Below are 21,228 nucleotides of genomic sequence, written 5' to 3'. Positions count from 1 at the left end.
CCACGTAACGCAAAAAAATGTGTTTCGTATGAAAAAATTCGATACACAATTATCTACGCAACGTGAATCTTTGTGATATTTTTACTATGAACTGTTAGGGCCTAATTGGCTATGCAACACAAAAATCTGAGATAGTTTCTAGAAAACTACTGTACTCATTCAATGCAATGGCAATGTTTTATTACTATTTACATTTAATATATGCTTTTTTTCCCTTTAAATAAAATGTTGAGGTTGGACAGTTGGCACAAAACCTAGCTTGAAGTAAATTAAAAAACTATTGTAAACGTACTTTTAAATAATTTAACGAAAAATAATTTAAATGGGTTTTAATTTTTGCTGTTACATAGACAGATCACAAACTATCTCAAAAGTCAGATTTATTAAATGCTTTCCGTGTCCTTTGAGAAAATTATATGATCCTAAAATCTTACTTAGACAAAAATTACTTGAAATAAAAAACTAAATCACACTTACCATTGTATATTCTGAAATCCTACCACAGTAACTCCCGCATACGATTGTTACCAGAAGATTTTGAAAACGATTGTTAAAATAAAATTCATTAATTCGCCACTAATAATTAAAAATGCTATACAAACAAGGGTAAGTTCCTAATGTCGTCAGAATTATTTATATTACAGCGCATTACTTCTCGCTTGTGTAGTTTTGCAAAAAGTAAGTGCTGAATGTATGTATTTACTACACTAGATTCCAAATTGTCTAATAATAGTTTTACACGAATACTACATATCTTTTAGATTTATACAAATTTGGCGATTAAGACGAAATTGGTTATTCCTATGCGTCATGGCACATAACCATGATGCACATCAGAATATATTTTATATTTTACAAATTTTTTGTTCGTCCGTATTAACATTTCTTTTTAAAAATTTAAGCTCAAATATATTAGTTTTAAATCGATATATTTTTATTCGCAGGATGTGGATTGTGAATGGTTGCTTTATATCATAATATTTTTTTTTTATACAAAATAGGTTTGATTGAAAATCACAGAATAATCAAATCAATAAAATTCATAATTAATATTATTTTAACTGAAAATGTAAGTAATTGCATGTATTTGAGGAAATTGCAAATTGTTTTTATTTAGGGCTTATATTTAAATTATTATAATATTTATTAATTATAAACTAATATATATTCAATTAGGAATGAGATGCATAATTTGGAAACCACAGCGATTTGTATTATATTCTGGATGAGAATACCGCAATAAAGGAGTTTATAATGCATGGAATTTTATATGAGCGATGACAGGCAAAATGAAAGATCTGAAACATCGCTCTTCAGATTTAAAATTCCACTCTCCATATTTTAATAAATACTGTATCAACTTCAAATAAGTTTGCACATAGTACACATGTATGTATAAGTAAAAAATCATTAATTTTTAATTATATCTCAGGATTTATGATATATACCAGTGCCATAGACCAGTGGTTTACTTCGGTAACCAATACCTACAAGTCCCATATGTAGTGTTTTTTCTTTTTTATCGTGTCTGAGAGATCAGAATTAATTAATATTACTATATCACAGATTAGATTTTCCTGGATATTTATATTCTCACAGATGAATATCGTAATAAAAAATAAAAAGAAAATCGAACTTATTCATGCATACTAGTGACGTTTATTAATTGTAGGCTATAATAATAGTTTATAATTAATAAAATAAATGTCACTGATTTAAAGACTGATTTCAGCATCGTTTTTTAATACATACTTAGTGGTTGTTGATTGTGTTTACTTCTTTGTAACGCCTGGTATGTCGCAACGGAAGATATACAATAAATAGATACGTAAACAGAATCTCTCACATTCATCATATATTTTCTCTTAAGTTTCTTGGTATTTTTAGAAAAATCTATCTGCTATATATAATTTATTTTCAGCGAAAAACACACATGTACATGTTCTCAAGGTATGCGAAAATCCATTCGGATCAGAAATTGACGTATCAAACCTAAATTTAAATTATTTATTGGCTAGATCGTCTATAAATACATTTATGTATATATTCGCATCGTTCATGTATACTCGAAGCAGATTCTAAAATGAGATAACCTTATAAACATTTCTAAATTCACAACACGTTTTATGACGGCATATCATTGTTATTTAAGTTACAACGCAAAAACATCAGGCAGAAATAATTATATAAATAATATAAACAAATAAGTATAAAACGTTTATTATAATAGTAATGTTCTAAGTAAAAAGTCTAGAATTATTTGTATCACATTGATTTGGCATATACTGTACAGAGTAAAGTACTAATACGAAACCTTTTACTTTTAAAAGGAACGCTAGGATTAATCTAACGGACAAATCCGCATATTTCCGGATACTTGTAAAAAATGGAATGAAAGTAGAATATACATATTCCATAACAAAATAAACGCTTATACTTAGTAAGTATTATGACACAGATGTGCAATGCTTCGGGCCCCCAATTGTTTTTGTTATTATTGGAATTACCGCAAAATCTTCGCAGTTAAATAAATTGTGACATTTCCCTAAATAAACCAAATAGCAGTATAATAGATGGGATCCAAAAATTATCGGCGCGAAATTAATTGTGATATTTTCATCACGAAAATATGAATTAAAAATATTTTTAAATAAGCACATTGTACTTAATTATTGATTATTTGAAGTGTTCTTTGTAAAAAAAGTTAGCAATTGAGAGCATTCGTGTTTTTAAATGACTGCGATGGGAGATCTCTAAATGTTAGCTATTTTAGGTCAATCAAAAGTTTGACGTTCAACGTCGTAATATCAGCATGTCGGCCGGTAGTAAATTACTCTATACACCGACCGATTAAAATCCGGGTTGAAGCTGTGACTTCGCTACGTAAATACTGCTTGGTAATTTAGGTTTACTTTTCTGCTGTTTTACGATATTCTAGCGCTAAATATAGGACTTCATTATTCGTTTTTGCGACTCTAACTATGCTATTTATAACTCCACATCGGCATTTTATTGGTTTCGTTTTCCTAATGATTGTTTAAATAGTATAAGTGGTAGTGGTGTCATTGTGATTTAATAATTACGGGGCTTCGTTTCTATTAGACGAGATATCCCTTGGCTCAATTCACATTCAATCAATGGTACATAAATATTATTTTTTGCATGTGAACACATTAATTTTTTAAAGTTAGTCCTTCGTAGAAAGCCGGGATTTCACTTGTTGTTAATCGTTCCTAATTTGTTGATATATATTTTATTTATAAATAATTTTAAATTCAGAAGTATTATTATGTGTGTATTTATATTATACATAAAATAAATACTATATAAATCAGGTTTTGTTATCGAAAACATATATTAAAAAGAAAAGACTGCATATTTTGTACAAACTATGTGTTTGTACAACCTATTAAAATTAATAATTGTACGTAACGTGTGTCCAAAATAATAATAGCAAAGATATTGTATAATACTTGACAGTAATTACAACAATACAGCCTAATATACATGATATGTTTTCATCATTGATATATTTATTAATACTGAATTAATTTGAGTTATTTAATTACGATTTATAAAATTTGTGTAATACATTTACTACTTATCTTAACACTAAGTAATTATGTTATTCGAATTGCTATTAACATTATGTTATTATTATACATACAGACAATTTTGTAATCTAGTCACGCAAAACACTAATTATGATTTTTTTGTAATTGTGTATTTGTATTATAATTAGTAAACACAACATTAGTGTTAGAAGTCGCAAATAGACATTAAATAGAAATATACCATTAATGAATTATAATGTTCTAAATTAGATAACAAAAAATATTTTCCGTACCTTTTAGGTATATCACCAATTACAAGGTCCAAGATACACAATATTGAATGTACAATAATATATACTTCGGTCGATTTACTGGAATATTCTGCTGTATACATAAATATTATATAGATCGTATATATTATATACGTTTTACATAATGTATTATATATGCTGGGCCGTCCCGAGAGAACGCGAAACACTAAACTAAAAATAAGGGCGCATGAATTACATTTAAAGGTAAAATGGAACTGATTTAAACTTCAATCAGACACAACAATTCAATGGATGGGATGCGTGAAAGAGTCACGATTTACTTTTATTATTTTTTATTATCTAATTTAGAACATTATTATTCATTAATTGTATACAACATAGGAAACTCTAATTGGATGATTCTGTATATAACACAAAGCTTACGATACATTTTAGCCTTTTCGGTAGTAAAAATGTAAAATATATTTGATAAAATGTTTACAAGAAACGCTAAAAGTCATTTATCAGAAGAAAATTGTATTGGCGCTTTTTGAGTCAATAAGAGTACGAAAAAGCAACCTTACATATTTGATCAATTTATTTTGCTAGTGGCTCAGTATAGTTTATAGCAGGGCTGTGGAGTCGGAGTCGGAGTCGTGGAGTCGTGGTGTTTTGGCCGGAGTTGGAGTCGGAGTCGTGAAAAATGGGCGACTCCGGCTATTTTTTCTATAAAATGCATTTTTTTAAACGATTAAATTTTAATTGCATAATAATGAATGTGTATAGCGTATGAATATTAAACGTGTAGAAAAACACCAAAAATACCTGATAAAATTAAACTTTTTTGTCGGAGTCGGAGTGGAGTCGTGTTGTTGGTAAATATCGGAATCGGAGTCGGAGTCGGAGTCGTGTTTTTTTTTAACGACTCCACAGCCCTGGTTTATAAGCAAAATAAGAATAGCCTGATTATTTTATGTCGGACTGAATTTGAAATGTACAATGGGCATCAACAATAAGTTTTTCAAAAATGTTGTTAATTACATTTTTAAATATATTTTGGTTAAAAACAATGAGAAAAAATAGATGTGATTTGAAATTTTGCAATGCCGAATAACTGTTAATTTATAAGTTTAATAAATAAATATCTGTAATTGCATAAGTAAATTATAATACAAATATATTAGACTATTCATTGTCAATTTAGTAGCGATGGCGATTTATACGAGTTAAACAAAAAATGGTTAAAAATAAAAATTGATTTAGTTTACATCGCATAAATATCGAGCTGGTCGAATTTTGCGGTTGTTAAGTTCGCCTCGTTCGACTGTGTTGCTAGCGCGTTCGAGGTCGCTCGCTATTGCGGGTGATCGTCGCGGTTCGCGGTGCGATGCGTCGGAGGCCGTCCGCGGCGGCGGGCTGACCGGCTGACCGGTTGACCGGTCGACGGGGCGAACTCCTTCGCCGTGCGCCGCCGCCATGGCGAGCAGCGGGGCGGAGGCGCTGCACGTGCTGCAGTCCATGATCGACGTGTCCGCGGAGCGGCTCGACGGTCTGCGTACGCACTGCGCCACCAGCGCCGAGCTAACGCAGCAAGAGATACGCACCCTCGAGGTGAGCCAAGTCCGCGCTCTTCGTCTGCGGCTTATCGTCTTATCTCTGACGCGCCCGTCCGATCCTCTCAATCGATACGCACCATCGCAGATGCCCGATTTGCGCTTTCGGCTTTTTGGCCTTTTCGCGTTATTTACGTTATTGCGACGCGAGTAACGTTATTTACGCGGCGATCGAATCCTTTTCTATCGCCCCTTCCCTGCGTCGGCTGTCATTTTCAAAATACAAAATGACAGCCGATATTTTTTTATTTGGTTCAAACAATCAAATTTTCGGCTATCAAATTTCATATACGATTGAATGGAAAATATGGGACTTCTTCCCCTACTTCGTTGAGAAATCCCTTCCTGGTATCAACATCTTAAGAACTGAAACTGATATCGACGATGAAATAATCGAATTTAACAAAGTGATTAAATCTTCAATTGAACGGTGCACCGTTAAAAACAAAATTACTAAACATGACCCCCTACCCAAAGAAATTAAGGAATTAATTAAAAAAAAGAATCACTTAAGACATCTTTGGCAAAATTATCACGAAAAATCGGTTAAAAGACAACTTAACAAATTACAAAAAGAAATTAGAATCGCTATTGCTGAACATAATAATAATACTTGGGAAACCAAATTAAGAGATCTAAAACCTGAAGATAATTCACTTTGGAACACTTCAAAAATTCTTCGCTGCGAATCCACTGGCATATGTAAAATTAAAACAATAACGGGTAACTTTGTATATACAGTTGAAGAAAAGAGCGAAACTATAGCGGACAGTCTTCAAAATCAATGCTCGGTCGATTTAAGTAAACTTAAACGTAAATTTAAAAATAAAACAGAAAAGTGCATAAAATCCTTTTTTGAAAAAACAGCAGATACTAATATTGATATAAAAATTACCCTATCTGAACTAGAAAACTTCATCCGTCTACTTCCTAATCGAAAGGCACCCGGCAATGATTCCATACCAAATAAAGCTTTCAAAATCCTCCCCCCAAGTGCCATAAATTATTTTTTAAATATAATTAATTCTTCTCTCGAGTGCCTATACTTCCCAACGGTGTGGAAGCAAGCAAACGTAATAATCCTTCGCAAACCGGGAACAGACCCTTCATTAGCCTCTAGTTACCGACCTATAAGTTTGCTACCCGTTGCTAGCAAAATTTACGAAAAAATTATTCAAGCTAAATTATTAGTTCATGTTAAAGAAAATAAAATCTTGCCCGATGAACAGTTCGGCTTTAGAAACGCACACTCTGCTACTGATCAACTTCATCGAGTGGTGAAACATATCCAAAGGGGCTTTGACAAGAGAATGTCCACTGGAGTAGTGTTCCTGGACATCGCCAAAGCCTTCGATCGTGTCTGGCACGCAGGCATCATATTCAAACTAATACATTTCAAACTCCCTGCTAATTTAATTAAACTAATCAACTCTTTTTTAAATGTGAGAAATTTCAACATAAAACTTGAAAATCATTTGTCAAATCCCAGACCTATAACTGCTGGAGTGCCCCAAGGCTCAATACTGGGTCCTTTATTATTCACTATATTTACGAGCGACTTTCCAACCAAACACCGCGGTAACGACATAACTGCTCTATTCGCTGATGATACAGCTATTTTGTGTACCTATAAAAATCCTCATCGAGCGGTAATTAAGCTTCAAAATAAAATTAAAAATATTGAAAAATGGTTCGACAAATGGCTGGTCACTGCAAATCCACTAAAAAGCGTCGCAGTAATGTTCTCTCTTAGAAGAAAAAAAGCCTTTGCTATAGAAAATTTAGCCAAAATTAAAATGTATAATAAACCGATAGAATGGCATAATAAGGCCAAATACTTAGGTCTTACCTTAGACTCTAAACTTTCGTGGAAACCACACATAGACACTCTAATTCATCGAGTTAAATACACAAGAGCTAAGCTTTACCCCCTTCTTTGCCGCAAAAGTAAATTAAGTATAAAAAATAAACTGCTAATTTATAAAGCAATAATCAGACCCGCAATGTCTTATGCATCCCCTGTGTGGGGACATATTATAAATACCCGCAAATACCCTCAAAAATTACAAGCCCAGCAGAATATTTCATTGAGAATCGCAGCAAACGCTCCTTGGTATGTTCGCAATTCGATGTTGCACCAGGATCTACAAAAAGACACTCTTAAGAATCATTTTGAAAGGCTTAATAATAGACACCGCGAAAGAATACGAAATCATGCAAATGGCTTAATAGCTGATTTGCTTGATTCCAGCTAATATTTCTTTAACTCAAATAAAATAATAATAAAAAGGTGATGCGTGCTAACACACACAGACACCAATCCTCGTCAAGCAGGTGAGAGACTTAAGTCTAGAAACTGCGAAAAAATATTAGATATTATATAATAAAAAATATATAGATTTATAACTGAAATAAATGTTAAATTCTGATATCGGTAGTGACATCGACTTATTTCTATATTTTATTTGTTTCGCTGTGTAGAGTCAAGATCCGTTGTCATGTTGTGCGATAAAAATGCGTAATCTTCCAACAGTACAAATTTTAATATAGATACATGGATATATCGTTTGTCATATAGTCTTTCTTCTGGTGTCAACTTGTTCATAAGTTCCATGTATCCCTTCCGGTTCTCGGCTACATCTTTTTCCCGGTCGTTTTTTTCTTTAAATTTTTTCCAATAATGAGGTATGAAGACCTCGGATTATGCGTCTGCGATACTCCGTCTTCCTCCACTTGATCGTTGAAACAAGTTCTGCAATATAATGTCCAGATCATCTCAAAGCTCGAGTTGATTCCTGATGGCGTAAAGATAATGGCTTTGCAAGACCAAAATCTAACAATTGAAGTGCAACGGCTGCTTGGCTTTAACTTATAAATTTGATCGTACTGGATCATTATTGGTGTGAGCTCCACTGTTGACGAGTTTGAGGTTTGAACTGAAACAAGGTTTTCAATCAGAAATTCCTGCTATGAGGCAGTTTCAGTTTTTGTTTTTTCAATTTAAGTGTAATTTCATTGTGTTTATGTTAACATCATTTATCTGTCTGTACTTTGATACTATCCAATTCAGGTTTACTGCTTATTTTGCTTTGATCTAATTAAAGATGGAAAATAAGAGGATTTTCTTCTAACAATGCTTATGGTGAGTTTTACTGTTAGTTTGTTACATATCAGTTGATTATGCCCAACTGAAGAAGTTAGTTGGATCAGAAACACAAACAACAAATCAAGATCTTACAAAAAACAACTATGAGAATCAAAAATGGGTGCCACACAAACTGAATGAAAACCAAAATTCACTGTTACGAATTTTGTTTACAAACGTATTGCAGCGTGTGCAGGGCTGGCTCAAGGGTTGTGATGCCCTTAGGTCATTTTGGCTTTCAGCACCAAATATTTTTTTTTTAATTTCACTTTTCATTTTATTGTATATATTTATAACAATAATCAAGTAGAACAATTAAAAAGATATTATATAAAAACATATACTTATTAGTACAATGCAAATAAAATTTAATTACAATCATTATACAAAGGTTTAGATCCAATAGAGTTATAGAAATCAGATGAACGAAATAAGTAATATAATGAATGGTAAACAATTTTAAATATAGGATTAGAAAAAGGTTATGAAAATCATAAAATCCATATTTTTGTTAAATTAATACTTTTCTGGCTTTCATTATAGAAAAATCTGTAATTAGTCATTTTATGTCCAATTCTTTTAAAACATCTTCAATTGATAAAATACTGAGCCCACTTAATCTTTCCTGACCCATGGAAGATCTTAAATTAGTTTTTATTAACTTTAATTCGTAAAAATATTTCGGCGCTAGCCACAGATACAGGCAAAGTTAAAAAAATGCAGATAAAAATAAACAAATCTGGTAATGAAGTCGTTAATTTATTTTCAATTAAAAATTCTAAAAAAATGAACAGACATTTCTTCACTTAAACGTAAGTGGTTGAGGTTTCTGATTTCGTGAAGCAAATGTCGCCGTTAACAGGATTTTTACATCCATACATTATTTCAAAAGTTGTTTGTCATTCATGAGTTTACATTTATTTCAATTTAAAAGCATGTGAAAATTACTATCGTGTTTTGCTAACTAATAAAACTGATCTTTTAAGTTAGTATTTGTAAAAATATAAAAATTGTGATATTTTTAATAGTTTTTTTTATTTTTTAAATAAATTATATATCCTTTCATGAAATCAAGAGATCACAGATAGAATTTCTCATGGCAGTTAATTCTGAAAATAGATACACCCTTTTCTTCCTGATACTCTCTCTCAATCTTTTCAATACTGTTTGACTTAGAGGAACAGACTGCGTGCACAACACCTCTGGCATCAAAAAATCAAATGAGCATTGTCTTCATGTTTGACTTTGTCGTGTGAGCCGTCTTCCACTAGCTTGATTGTTGCTTGGTTTTGGGATTGTACTCATAACACCATGCTTCGTCACCAGTAATAACCTTGGAAAAAAAATCTGGGTCCTCTTCCAACTGATTTTCCTCAGTGAATAGACGAACCAATTTGACCTCAACTCTTCTCATGTGCCGACAAAATTTTCTGAATTGAACTTCATGACATTCCAAACATATCAGAGAGTTTATAAATTGTTCGGCGACGATCTTCACAGACGAATGTGTTGATTTTTTAAAGTTGAGGGGCGCCCAGAACGATGTTGGTCTTCAATCGTCATTTCGCCCCTTTTTAAACCCAAAAATAAGTCGTAGACCCGAGCTTTACTCAAAGCATCATCCTTGTAAGCTGTTTGAAGCATTACAAGAGTCTTCGCGGCTGTTTTCCCCAACAGAAAATAAAATTTTACACCTGCACGTTGGTCTCTAGCGCCAGCCATCTTACGTTTTCCCCACATGGGAAAAAGTTGTTTTGGTAAAATATGCTACGCACGAATGGGTGCTCTCGCGGCGACGAAACATCGCGACTCATACTAGTTCCCTCTTCAACACCCCACCACCCAGAATTCGTTCGTCTTACGTCCCCCCTTCCACAGTTCGAGTCTCGTTACTTTTGGATCCCCCATCGTATCTCTTAAAATAATTTTCTGTTAAATCACACCTATTTTTTATAATATGATAATAATATAATTGGACAATAGAAATATTGATTTATAATACATAATTCCATCTTTGTCGGATTGTTTTAAATTCTGAGAAATAAATCAAAATACTCATAAAATAATAAAATATTACTAAAAGCACATATGCGATCTCCGTTATGCTGTCATTGGCTGATAATTATATCGAATTATAAATTTCCTACATATTTATTACTCTTATAAACAAGATTTATTCTTGTCACTTATTCAATTCAAGTTTTAACCAATTATTTTTTCAGGGGAAGCTAATCAAGCTTTTTTCTCGTCAACTTGTGACAAAAGCAATATTCAAAGGAGATGATATTCCTGCCGAATTTTCCAATTTACCTTCGTTGACACAATGGCTCCAAGTAGTCGGACTAAGTTCCGAATCAATAAAGGTATTTCCAGTGTTTTATCACTTACAATTACATAATTATAATTTTCATATACTTAATTTAATTTACGTGTCGATTAGATGGTGTGTTCAAAGATTCGCTGCTTGGAAACCTTGCAAGAAAAGTCCGAAAAGGAGCTTAAATTGCTTTTAGGAAACGCTCGCGAAGAAGAAGTCAGAAGATTATGTCGTGCCATATACAATTTGAAAAAATATACAGGTAAAATATTATTTTTTGTGCATGATTTAGATGTTATTTACTTATTTTGAAACATTATTGCAGAAGCGTTGACAAAGGCCGGTGGCAACGGTGGCACTGTCGAGGCTGAAATGGCTCTCTATTGGGACTCGTGGGACCGGCATAACTTGTTAAGAGGTTCGCCGCGGCCGTACACGAGGCACGCCCGGGCGTCAGTGCCGTCCGAAGACGCTCTACTCCACTTGCCCAACGGCACGCCGTCTGGAGGTTGTTCTACGTTGTCCCACCATCAGTATTTGATGTCTCCCCCGACTCTGACCTGTCGAAACTCTTCTCCGAGTAAAACTGTGTTGCCCCTGCCCCTGTCCAGATCGGCATCTTCTATAGCCCCTCAACAATCTGTTTTTACGCCACCGCCTTCTCCTCGATCACCTCATCAACTCCTTAGTACATCTATTTCAATCCAGAACACCAAGGGAAAAGGTATATGGATCTTAATAGTTTTGTCGTTTTGATTTGTACCTAGGTATGACGTATTTGAAAGACTTGTCTAATACTACAATAAAATACGAGAAGTGGAAATTTAATTCCTGGATTGATCTGATGAAATGTATTTTGAACAATGTTTAATATGTATTCAGTCTTTTACTCGTTCCAATGTTCTAATTTTTTTTACATAGTAAATACATCCGAAGAAATTGTCTTTAATTCTGCGATTACATTATTTTTTGTTGATAAATAGAATTAGTTATTTAATCATCATGTCAATCAGTTAAGATGTTGCATTGTGCAACTTGGCGTTGGATAGGTTGGCGTTTGCTTACTGGGCATAAACGGACAGCTGCTGTTTTATTTTTGTTCTAATTTCAATCCGAGAATTTTATTGCCACACCTTATATAACTTAATCCAGTTATTATGTTATCAAACAAAGACACGTCTTTTAGATTTATATCATCTAGTAACAATTATGTCGTTACTTCACTAACACATGGAATACTAACATAAAAAAAAATATAATATTAACAATTTAATCGTTACTGTTGGATGATATGGCTTATTTTTGGTTTAAAAATATATGGTTTTCAATTAATTAAAAATACTTTCAATATTAAATTTACATTTATTTTTCTTGAAAACCATGTATATAAATGTGGTATTTATAAAACACAATTAAGCATTTTTTATGTGTCTAATTTATCTTGATTAATTATTCAATATATTTTACCATTTAAAAATGCTTTTAAATTAAATCATCAAATAATAATAAATATATTTCTGATGATTTAATGCAATTCACATTGCTATTAAAGGAATGTTTAATGTTGATACTTGGATATTTAAATCTAAATTTATTCATGTCTTTGTTCAGGCTATTAAACATTTCTTTAATTTAAATTATTATGCATTTAAATATACCAATAAAACCAATTTTTATTCAATTGCATGCATATATATTGATTTTATTAATTTAAACTAGCATTTTCGTGATTAAAAATGTCTATTTTATATAAAATAAACAATTAAAAATGCATTTTTAAACACTTCTTTTGATGTACCCCGTTTATGAACCTATTATAATTGATAAAAAATGTGCATCCAAAATCGATGTTATTCTTTTTGCATATAATTTCCGAAAATTTCGAGTGTCGCTGAATATACGATGCGAAAGTTTGCATGATTATTGTGAACTTTTCTATTATGAATCTGTATCAGATATATTTTATTTTTTACCTTTTTTATATCTACATATGTTTCTCCTTTGAATGTGATGCATTTATCATTTTCTTTATTACTCAATTCATTTTTTTATGTTTTTTTTTGATATGGGGATTGAAGATTTTAAAATACTTGAAATATTTTAATTGTGTATTTTTATATCATTGGGTGTGGTTGTTTAATGTTTTTGAAAAGATCTATTTGACGGCAGATTTTAATAACTCGCTAATTAAATAATCTAATACAATTAAATTGCATGTATTTTCGCAAACAAAAACAACTCTTCTTGTAGTGATCTTGTGGAATGCTTATCAATGCAATATACTAATCAAACTGAAGAATGTAAAATAATTAACTTTCATTAAAAAAAATTTTTTATATATGTATATAAATGTGGGCGTGTGTGTGTGTGTGTGTGTGTATTTTTCTATCAATATATACCATTTCCCTAATCATCATCATTATCCTTCCAATTCATCAAAAATTACATGTGTATATATACAATTTTATGTTGCCCATTTAAACTATATAATAGTACAGTAGGGAGAAGTTATTTGAGACACATAATAGGTTCACTGGGGCTTAATTATTATTGTTTGTGTGCTGTTACATATTTAAATTGTTTGTCCATGCAGATATTTATAACAATTACTTTTTATCTACAAAATAGCTTCCAATAAATTTCCTACGACGCCGCCGGCGAGACGCAAGCATCAGACGGGGCTGCCTCCGCCTGCAATTTTGAACGATGTGCCTCCGCTAACCAAATCAAAGTCGCACGAGTCTCAGCTGGGGGTCAAGATCGACGGAGATAGCAATAGCACAGAGACGATCAACTCTTCTCAAAAGTATGCTTAGACGTGAGAGTGTTAAGTGAATTATTTGTAATAGTTTTTAATGTATGTTTGTTTATGTTCAGCAGTGACACAGCTTCTCAAGGGAGGGCTCGCTTGGCTACCGAACCGGGAGTGCCCAGTTCCCCGCTTGCGCCCTGCTCTCCTAAGAAGTCGCCTCCTTATAGGGTGAATCAAGTTAATTCACCGTACAACCATCAAAACACCGATAGCGATGACAGTTTTAAATGTAAAAATCTTTTAAATTAATTTTTACACACTATGTATTCTAGATATTGATAAACTTATAATTTGATTTTTAGCTTCTAATTTAACGGTGCCGAGATCTCCTCGTACGCCGGTAACGCTCGGAATGTGTCACTATATAAAACATCGTTTCACAAAAACTTTCAAGATGATCGCAACTTGCGATTGTTGTGATAAGCAAATGTTGTTTGGCGCTGCATTACGATGCAAAGAATGCAAATATAAGTGTCACAGGTATGTTGACAATGTGCGCCTTTTGTGTTAGCTTTAAACAGTACTTTATTGTAATTTTATGATTATGATATAGGGAATGCGAAAGCAGAGCTACTCCATCATGTTGTTTACCGCCTGAGTTGATTGATGAATATAAAAAGAAAATATGTGCTGATAAACCAGATGGTTTGTTTTTTTATCAATACATCTATTCTCTGTCCTAATCAGAAAGAAATTATATTTGAATATGGGTTTTAAACGTATGACTAAATATTATAACAAAATTATATTCGCAGGTATTCCATTTTTAACAAATTCACCATCGTCTGGAAGAAGTCCGCAGCACACGGGTGGAAGTATCTTGTCATCTCTTACGCACAGAACGAGGAAAAGGTCGCATCCTCATCAGTTGAACGCAAACGCTCCAATGTTTCCCGTATGCACACCATTGCTATACTATTTAGTATAATTTTTCAATGTGCTATAAAAAGATTTTTATTTTACTACTATTAGGGTGGACCTGACTCCAGCTCCAACACTTCTTCTTGCAACAGCTCCACGCCTTCCTCTCCCGCGCTCGTCTCCACCGGAGTCCTACCCCAAACACCGCACACTCCCCTCACTCCCCACAATTCCGCTGCATTGCAAACGCATAACATGCCGCCGCCTGGTCCGATTGCCACTCATAACCGTCAACAGTTCAATTTTCCAGGTACATATTAAAATATATTCGAGGAGTATAACACCTTTGCTTTCATATTCAATATAATAAAAATTAACTGAAATCGTTGTCTTAGAAGATATCAAGAAAAGATCTACCAATGACAAAATCAGCAGCGTCGGCGCCGGTCATGGCGATAGCGAACGAACCGTATCGTTAAGCGGTTCGGCTTCTGAGGACTCAGAGCGTACTCCTGGTCGCACCGATTCATTAGATGGAGAAACAGTACCTCGTCAAAATAGTGTAAGCATTATTAATGCCCGTCATTTAACACATCTCATGCGGGGCCGATCGAGCGTAAGTTAATGAGTGACGCGGGCGTATTCGGGGTCGCGCGCGCAATTAGTCGCGACAGCATAGAAATCATTAAAACATTTTAAATCTTTACGATAAAAAAAAGAAGAAATATAAACACTCACCTAAAAAAAAAAACTAATTTATTTGCATTAGGTAAACTGAAAACGTTCGAAGAATATGCATAAAAAATATAAACAAGATCGGGATTTTTTTTTATCTTGGCCACATGTGGCAATTACGCATGTAGGATTGGGGACAGACCCGAATTATATTCGTATAATAAAGTTAACGAAAATTTAACAGATGTCACTGTAAATCATAAATATAATAATATAATTTTCGATCTCGACCTAAACACATGTAAGGGTGAGGACAGTCTCGAATTCTACTCGTAAAAAATTTTTTTTAACAACAACTCACAGATGTCACTGTAAACCATAAATAAAAGAATATAATAAACAGAACTGTGATCACAGTCTCCCGCTACCGCGGTAAAGATTTTGGTAATTGTAATCACAGTCTCCCGCATACAACGATTGGCGGACTGAGGACTGTGATACTCGTCTCCCGCATGAGATGTGTTAAGGCTTAAATGTAACTAATTCTGTATTTATCGGTGTAGGAATGGGATATACCGTTTGATGAATTAGATGTCGGTGATACAATCGGCACCGGTCGATTCGGAACAGTATATCGTGGTAGCTGGCACGGAGACGTTGCTGTCAAATTGTTGAATATGCATAATTTGGACGACGAAGCTGCTTTAGAAAGCTTTAAGCTTGAAGTATGTATTTTGCATTTGCATTTTTTTTAGATGAAATGGTAATTATTAATGTATATATTTTTGTGATGTAGGTAGCGACGTTCCGTAAAACTCGACATGATAACTTAGTATTGTTCATGGGAGCGTGCATGAAACCCCCTCGATTTGCTATTGTAACATCTTTGTGCAAAGGGTTAACTCTCTATACACATATACACCTGCGTAAAGATAAATTCAACATGAATAAGACGACAATTGTTGCCACACAAATATCACGGGTATGTTTTTTTTTATAGATTATATATATATTACTAACACGAAGCCAAATAATTGGCTTTAGTTGGATTAAAGCAGACAACAGAAAGCCAGTATTTTGGCTTTGCTCAAAAAAATATTTGAAAGTATTTAATCCATAGACTTTTTTAACAACTTCTTTATTTTAAATAGTCAATAAAAATTGTGACACTTTAATTGCTAACTTTGAAATCATGCTAAATTTGCCTGCCTTTAAATGGTGGTCAGTAGCAGCAGACTATGTCAGTAATGTGTTAATATCTTCTATAATATTTATATTCAATAACTAGAAAACATTATTTTACACACAGAAATCTACCTGATACTTTCGCTCAGTGCTGAAAGTAATTTTTCAGTTTATATTTTTTTTCCGAACAGGGCATGGGCTATCTTCATGCGCGTGGAATCATACACAAGGATCTCAAGAGCAAAAATATATTTTTGGAAAATGGAAAAGTTGTTATCACAGACGTCGGTTTATTTAGTGTGACTAAATTATGCTTCGGTAACAGGTAAATAAATAAATGTTTTATGCTTTCCCTTTTCATCTTGGTATTGTAAAATTTATTAGTGTAACTATTTTGAGCGAGTGGTCATTTATGAGATTAATTTAAAAAATATAATTTCTGATTTACATTCTCAGACATGTTGAATTAAAAATATTTTTAATCTGTTAATTTAACACTGAAATTGCAGTAATGGTGATGCTTTGGGTATTCCCGCCGGATGGCTCTGCTACTTGGCTCCAGAGCTCGTCCGAGGCCTCAGACCTCGACAAGAGAGACATGCAGATGATTTGCCATTTTCAACAGCATCTGATGTTTATGCATTTGGGTAATTTAACATGGTTTTATTTTGATTTGCTGTACTTTTTTATTATTTCAACTAACGTATTATTTGTGTCTTAGTACTATTTGGTATGAGTTGCTTTGTGGAGAGTGGCCTTTCAAGGGTCAACCGCCAGAGGCTGTCATATGGCAAGTGGGCAAAGGTGTCAAACAGACATTAGCAAATTTACAAGCCTCCAGAGATGTTAAAGTGTGTATCTTATCCATAGTATTGCTATCACAATGAGTGATTTTTCAATAATGTTTTTTTTTAAGGACATATTGATGCTCTGTTGGTCTTATCGAGTCTCGGAAAGGCCCGACTTTGGTCATCTTCTGAGCACAATAGAAAAACTACCTCGCAAACGATTAGCTCGTTCGCCCTCGCATCCCGTTCATTTATCACGATCTGCAGAATCGGTTTTCTAATGTGTTAATATTATGTTTAAAAATGATTGTGTTCCTCTATTTTTGTGTTTCATTTTTTTAATAATCATGTATTTGTGATATCCTAGGATTTTTATTTAATAATATGTATTTAGACTTTTGGATAATTATTTAAATATTTGAATTTAATGCCGATTTTTAGGAAAATTTACTTATTTGTATCATTTGTGCTGTTACGCTTAATGATTGTAATAAAATTAAAGTTAAATTTTTGTAAAGTGTCGCTGGACGACCCACGAATCATTTTGTGTAATTAATTTTCACAATCTAGACAAAATACATAGATCAAATGTTAGCTTTTGAATAAAATATGTTTCCAATGTATTTTTTAATTTATCTGTGTAAATTATGTTAATTTAGACGAAACTGACTGATAAGATTTTATTTTTAAATATTATATTAAATTATTAGTTTCATCCTCGGTTAAATTCTGAGATACTTAAATTACCTCTTACACGGTAATATGCCTCAAATAGACGTGATATTCAAACTAAGTAGTTAAACTACAGCTCGTTATTATACTAAGTAAATTCTATTTACAGATCATAAATGTCCGAGTGTTTTTGGTTTTATATATAGGGTCCAAAGGTGAATTGGAAATGTGGAACGAAGAGGATGTTACAATTATATGCAATGGGAGGTTATGTATCAACGTAAAGTGTATGTTTTTAATTTTAATAATTATTACTATTAATTATTAAATGTAAACGTAAATTAATGCGGCGTGTGCTTTCGAATTCTAACAAATATAAGGGCAAATATAAATGAAAATGGATGAACGAGTACGCGCCGTAATTATTATATAAAATAATAAAGTGAGATGTACATAAAATTTAGCTTGCAATGCTATTATGTCTTAAGATAATTAAAGTTTGCTGTGATGCTATTATATTTATTTTATTTATGTATATAAAGTGACTCCTTAAAATGCAATTTGTCTCTGTTGACATAGTTTTCGGTTATATTACTATCTTGTACATAGATATACGTTAAGCGTAAGCGTCTCAAAAGACAGTCGCCCCTTGGAGTTTTATCAATTGTGTAAATATCTATTATAATCTTGTCACTTTTCACATCAGCTTCTTTTAAATTGTTCAATTTTTGCCTTTAGTTCAAACACAGCGACATTTTTAAATTAAATAATATTTATACTTCATTGACATCTGCAAAATTAGCATTGTGTTTAAAAGTATGTACATAAATATACGTTATATAACTGTGCCATTGTTTACATAAATATATATTTATTAAAAAAAAATTATGACAACAATTAGCAACGCTTTTGGCTTAAAAATAACATCAAAAAGTCATCGATCATCACGTTACGATGCTAATTCTTGCACTTGAAACTGCTGTAGAAAAACAGCATCAACGTATGTACTTATAAAATGTATTATTATATTAATTTTCACTATAATTATTATTTACAGTTTGTGCTAGTCATGGAAGACTATTTATATATAATATTAATTTAATTTGCAACATTTATGCACACAAACAAAATCAGCATTAATTAAATACTTCTCATTAAAGTTTATAATTATACTTCGTAAGTTAGCGTTGCATATGAAATATTTTTCTCGAAAAAAATTGTATGCAATAAGTACAAATAAAGATTCTAATACCTTATAGACCATATTCTACGTACATATATATGTATATGTTTGTCTGAAACGATCATTAATTAATAATAATATACATATTGTTCTAAGCGACTTGTATGATAATTAATTTTTTATTTTAGCCAATTACAAGTGTCAAAAGTTAGCGATTGTTTTTGTTGACTAAAAGTAACGTAGGAGGTGTTGTCATTTTTTAAAAGTAGCGTCTTTTATTGCTTATAGTCTATTGCGTTGTTTTGATTTTGTGAAAGTCACCTGAACAAAATAAATATTAAGTTATTTAATGAGTTATTTTATTGTACCTTTGTTAATCTTTCAATATCACTTTTAGCAAAAATAAATTATGAATACCAAACTATAATCTTTATATTGTAATAAATTAATTATATAAAATATATACAGTACAATACAGGATTAAGAAAGAGAAAAAACCTTACAAAAATAATTAACAATACTGAATAATAACTTTATTTGAATATTTTGAAATATTTTTTCTCTATGCTATAAAAGTTTGGCCTGGTGTACTATAATAAAAAATGAATAGAACACGATTACAAAAACGAGCAATACTTAGGCTAAACGACAAAAATCTATGCAATCAATTTATTGATTCAAATGATATCAGTTGCAGCATTTACATTTTACTTAATTGATAAAATATAGAAAAGTTACAAGTTTGGTTTTTATCCATTTTCAAGGTTAGTATTCATATCATGCTGCTGAGAAATTTGTATCCGCCTGAACTATGCTAGAGACACAGTTGGTTGTGAAGTCATCGCGGTAACTATCCTAACACATTACATGAGAATGTGTATTCCTAGAATCCAGCATTTATGGTCGAGTGCTATGAAAAAAAATATCAGGAAGTTGGATATGAGCTAGTACATATATAAAATGAATTTAAGTTACTCTTCTATCTATATGATGAATAGATAGTTGATAAAAAATAATATTGCGCCATCAATTGATACATACAGTAAATCAAAGTTTCATCAATCAAATTTGATTGACGAAACTTAATTTGAATAATTTCTGTACTGAAACCACACGTGAATTGATTGCTCAATATTTTTCTTAGTACAAGAGTACAAATCTGTTAATTTAAAAGCTCCAGCATACCATTTGATATTAGATAAATAAATCAAGATCTATAATTGCATTAATTAATTTATTAATTACAAATATATACATAAATTAAACCCAATTAACTATTCATCGCCAATTCAGTGACAATGTTTCTACACATCTTCTTCAAATCCTCGTCTTTAACAAACTCCATCGCCAATATAGCATTTCCAACTGCGATCGTCTCTTTCGTGGTCTTTCCATTAATCCATATTTTTCCGTTCAAACCGAATGCTATCTCGAAAGTTATATCTTTTGACAGCAGCTCCAATAAGGGACAATTAGTGTTTAATATTCTTCTCACGTGATGTAGCCCACAAGTGAAGACGAATCCTTCTTCTATAATACCTAGTTTATTGGCTTTTCCGTGTGAATCCACGCACACCACCTCAGGCTCCATGTCTTTGTTGGCGACCAACAATTTAGCGAAAATAGCGTCGCCGATCTTGATGTTCGGTCTGTTCTTCTTAGTAGCGTTCTCAAATGCTAAATACGATAAGCTCGCCGATTCACTCGACCCAATATCCACTTTGAAATAGTCCCCCATTTTCTGCGTAACGATTCCAATGACGTTCTCACCCCTGACTGGAACGTATCGCTTCTGGTAGTTGTCCACCCAATAAGTCTTAGGTTCTTTTTTATATAAAACTCCTACTTTTGAAGCGTACACTTTGTCGCCATCTTGCATGAGACCTGGTCCTATGACAATTTTTGGATTTATAGTTAGATTTATCTCTTCTACTACATCGCCGGGCAAAATAGCACCCAAAGACGTCAAAATCATGGCTTTGATGGCGTAATTTTGAGGTTAGAATAACTGGATGGAATGGCAGTGCGACTGACAGTAGCAGTCTTAATTTTAATTTGACCTTAACCTATCATTGTAACGAGCATTTATTAACGATCAAAATTATCTAAAATAATTATTTTATAAATTAAATATGATTTATTTGATAAAAATCATTCAAAATATTCATTCGT

The 21,228-nt window shown here is 32.4% G+C and overlaps 2 protein-coding genes across 9 annotated transcripts; one reads left to right on the top strand and one right to left on the bottom strand.

Annotated features, from left to right (window-relative positions):
* The first annotated feature begins 5,142 nt into the window (after nt 1–5,142).
* ksr (kinase suppressor of ras) lies at nt 5,143–17,820 on the top strand. Of its 8 annotated transcripts, none has more exons than XM_088181654.1 (17): nt 5,143–5,416; nt 10,786–10,926; nt 11,004–11,142; nt 11,206–11,388; nt 13,509–13,686; nt 13,761–13,921; nt 13,995–14,172; nt 14,246–14,337; nt 14,448–14,587; nt 14,665–14,863; nt 14,952–15,115; nt 15,792–15,953; nt 16,025–16,210; nt 16,605–16,738; nt 16,923–17,060; nt 17,135–17,264; nt 17,330–17,820. In XM_088181654.1, the coding sequence occupies exons 1-17, from the start codon at nt 5,282–5,284 to the stop codon at nt 17,480–17,482; spliced, it is 2,613 nt and encodes an 870-aa protein (XP_088037780.1). In that variant the 5' UTR covers nt 5,143–5,281; the 3' UTR covers nt 17,483–17,820. The 8 variants fall into 8 exon arrangements, with proteins under 8 accessions (XP_088037780.1, XP_088037777.1, XP_088037779.1 ...); XM_088181651.1 differs by having other exon boundaries at nt 14,949–15,115; XM_088181653.1 differs by having other exon boundaries at nt 13,758–13,921.
* Nucleotides 17,821–20,273: 2,453 nt separating this feature from the next.
* Rrp40 (exosome complex component Rrp40) lies at nt 20,274–21,093 on the bottom strand. Its single transcript, XM_088205412.1, has one exon. The coding sequence runs from the start codon at nt 21,029–21,031 to the stop codon at nt 20,327–20,329; it is 705 nt and encodes a 234-aa protein (XP_088061538.1). The 5' UTR covers nt 21,032–21,093; the 3' UTR covers nt 20,274–20,326.
* Between the last annotated feature and the right edge of the window lie 135 nt (nt 21,094–21,228).

Source organism: Plectrocnemia conspersa, unplaced genomic scaffold (assembly GCF_051122295.1).
Source record: "Plectrocnemia conspersa isolate PC_06_02 unplaced genomic scaffold, ASM5112229v1 ptg000002l, whole genome shotgun sequence".
Taxonomy (NCBI): domain Eukaryota; kingdom Metazoa; phylum Arthropoda; class Insecta; order Trichoptera; family Polycentropodidae; genus Plectrocnemia; species Plectrocnemia conspersa.
Note: the sequence above shows the minus strand (reverse complement) of the source record. Positions and strands in the feature narration are given on the sequence as shown.

Bases quoted from the DNA above. Each gene is read 5' to 3' on its own strand.
- ksr (XM_088181646.1), top strand. From the start codon at position 5,282: ATGGCGAGCAGCGGGGCGGAGGCGCTGCACGTGCTGCAGTCCATGATC. The intron at 17,061-17,134 runs GTAATTTAACAT...TTTGTGTCTTAG, and splicing joins TCTGATGTTTATGCATTTGG to TACTATTTGGTATGAGTTGC. The intron at 17,265-17,329 runs GTGTGTATCTTA...TTTTTTTTTAAG, and splicing joins AAGCCTCCAGAGATGTTAAA to GACATATTGATGCTCTGTTG.
- Rrp40 (XM_088205412.1), bottom strand. From the start codon at position 21,031: ATGATTTTGACGTCTTTGGGTGCTATTTTGCCCGGCGATGTAGTAGAA.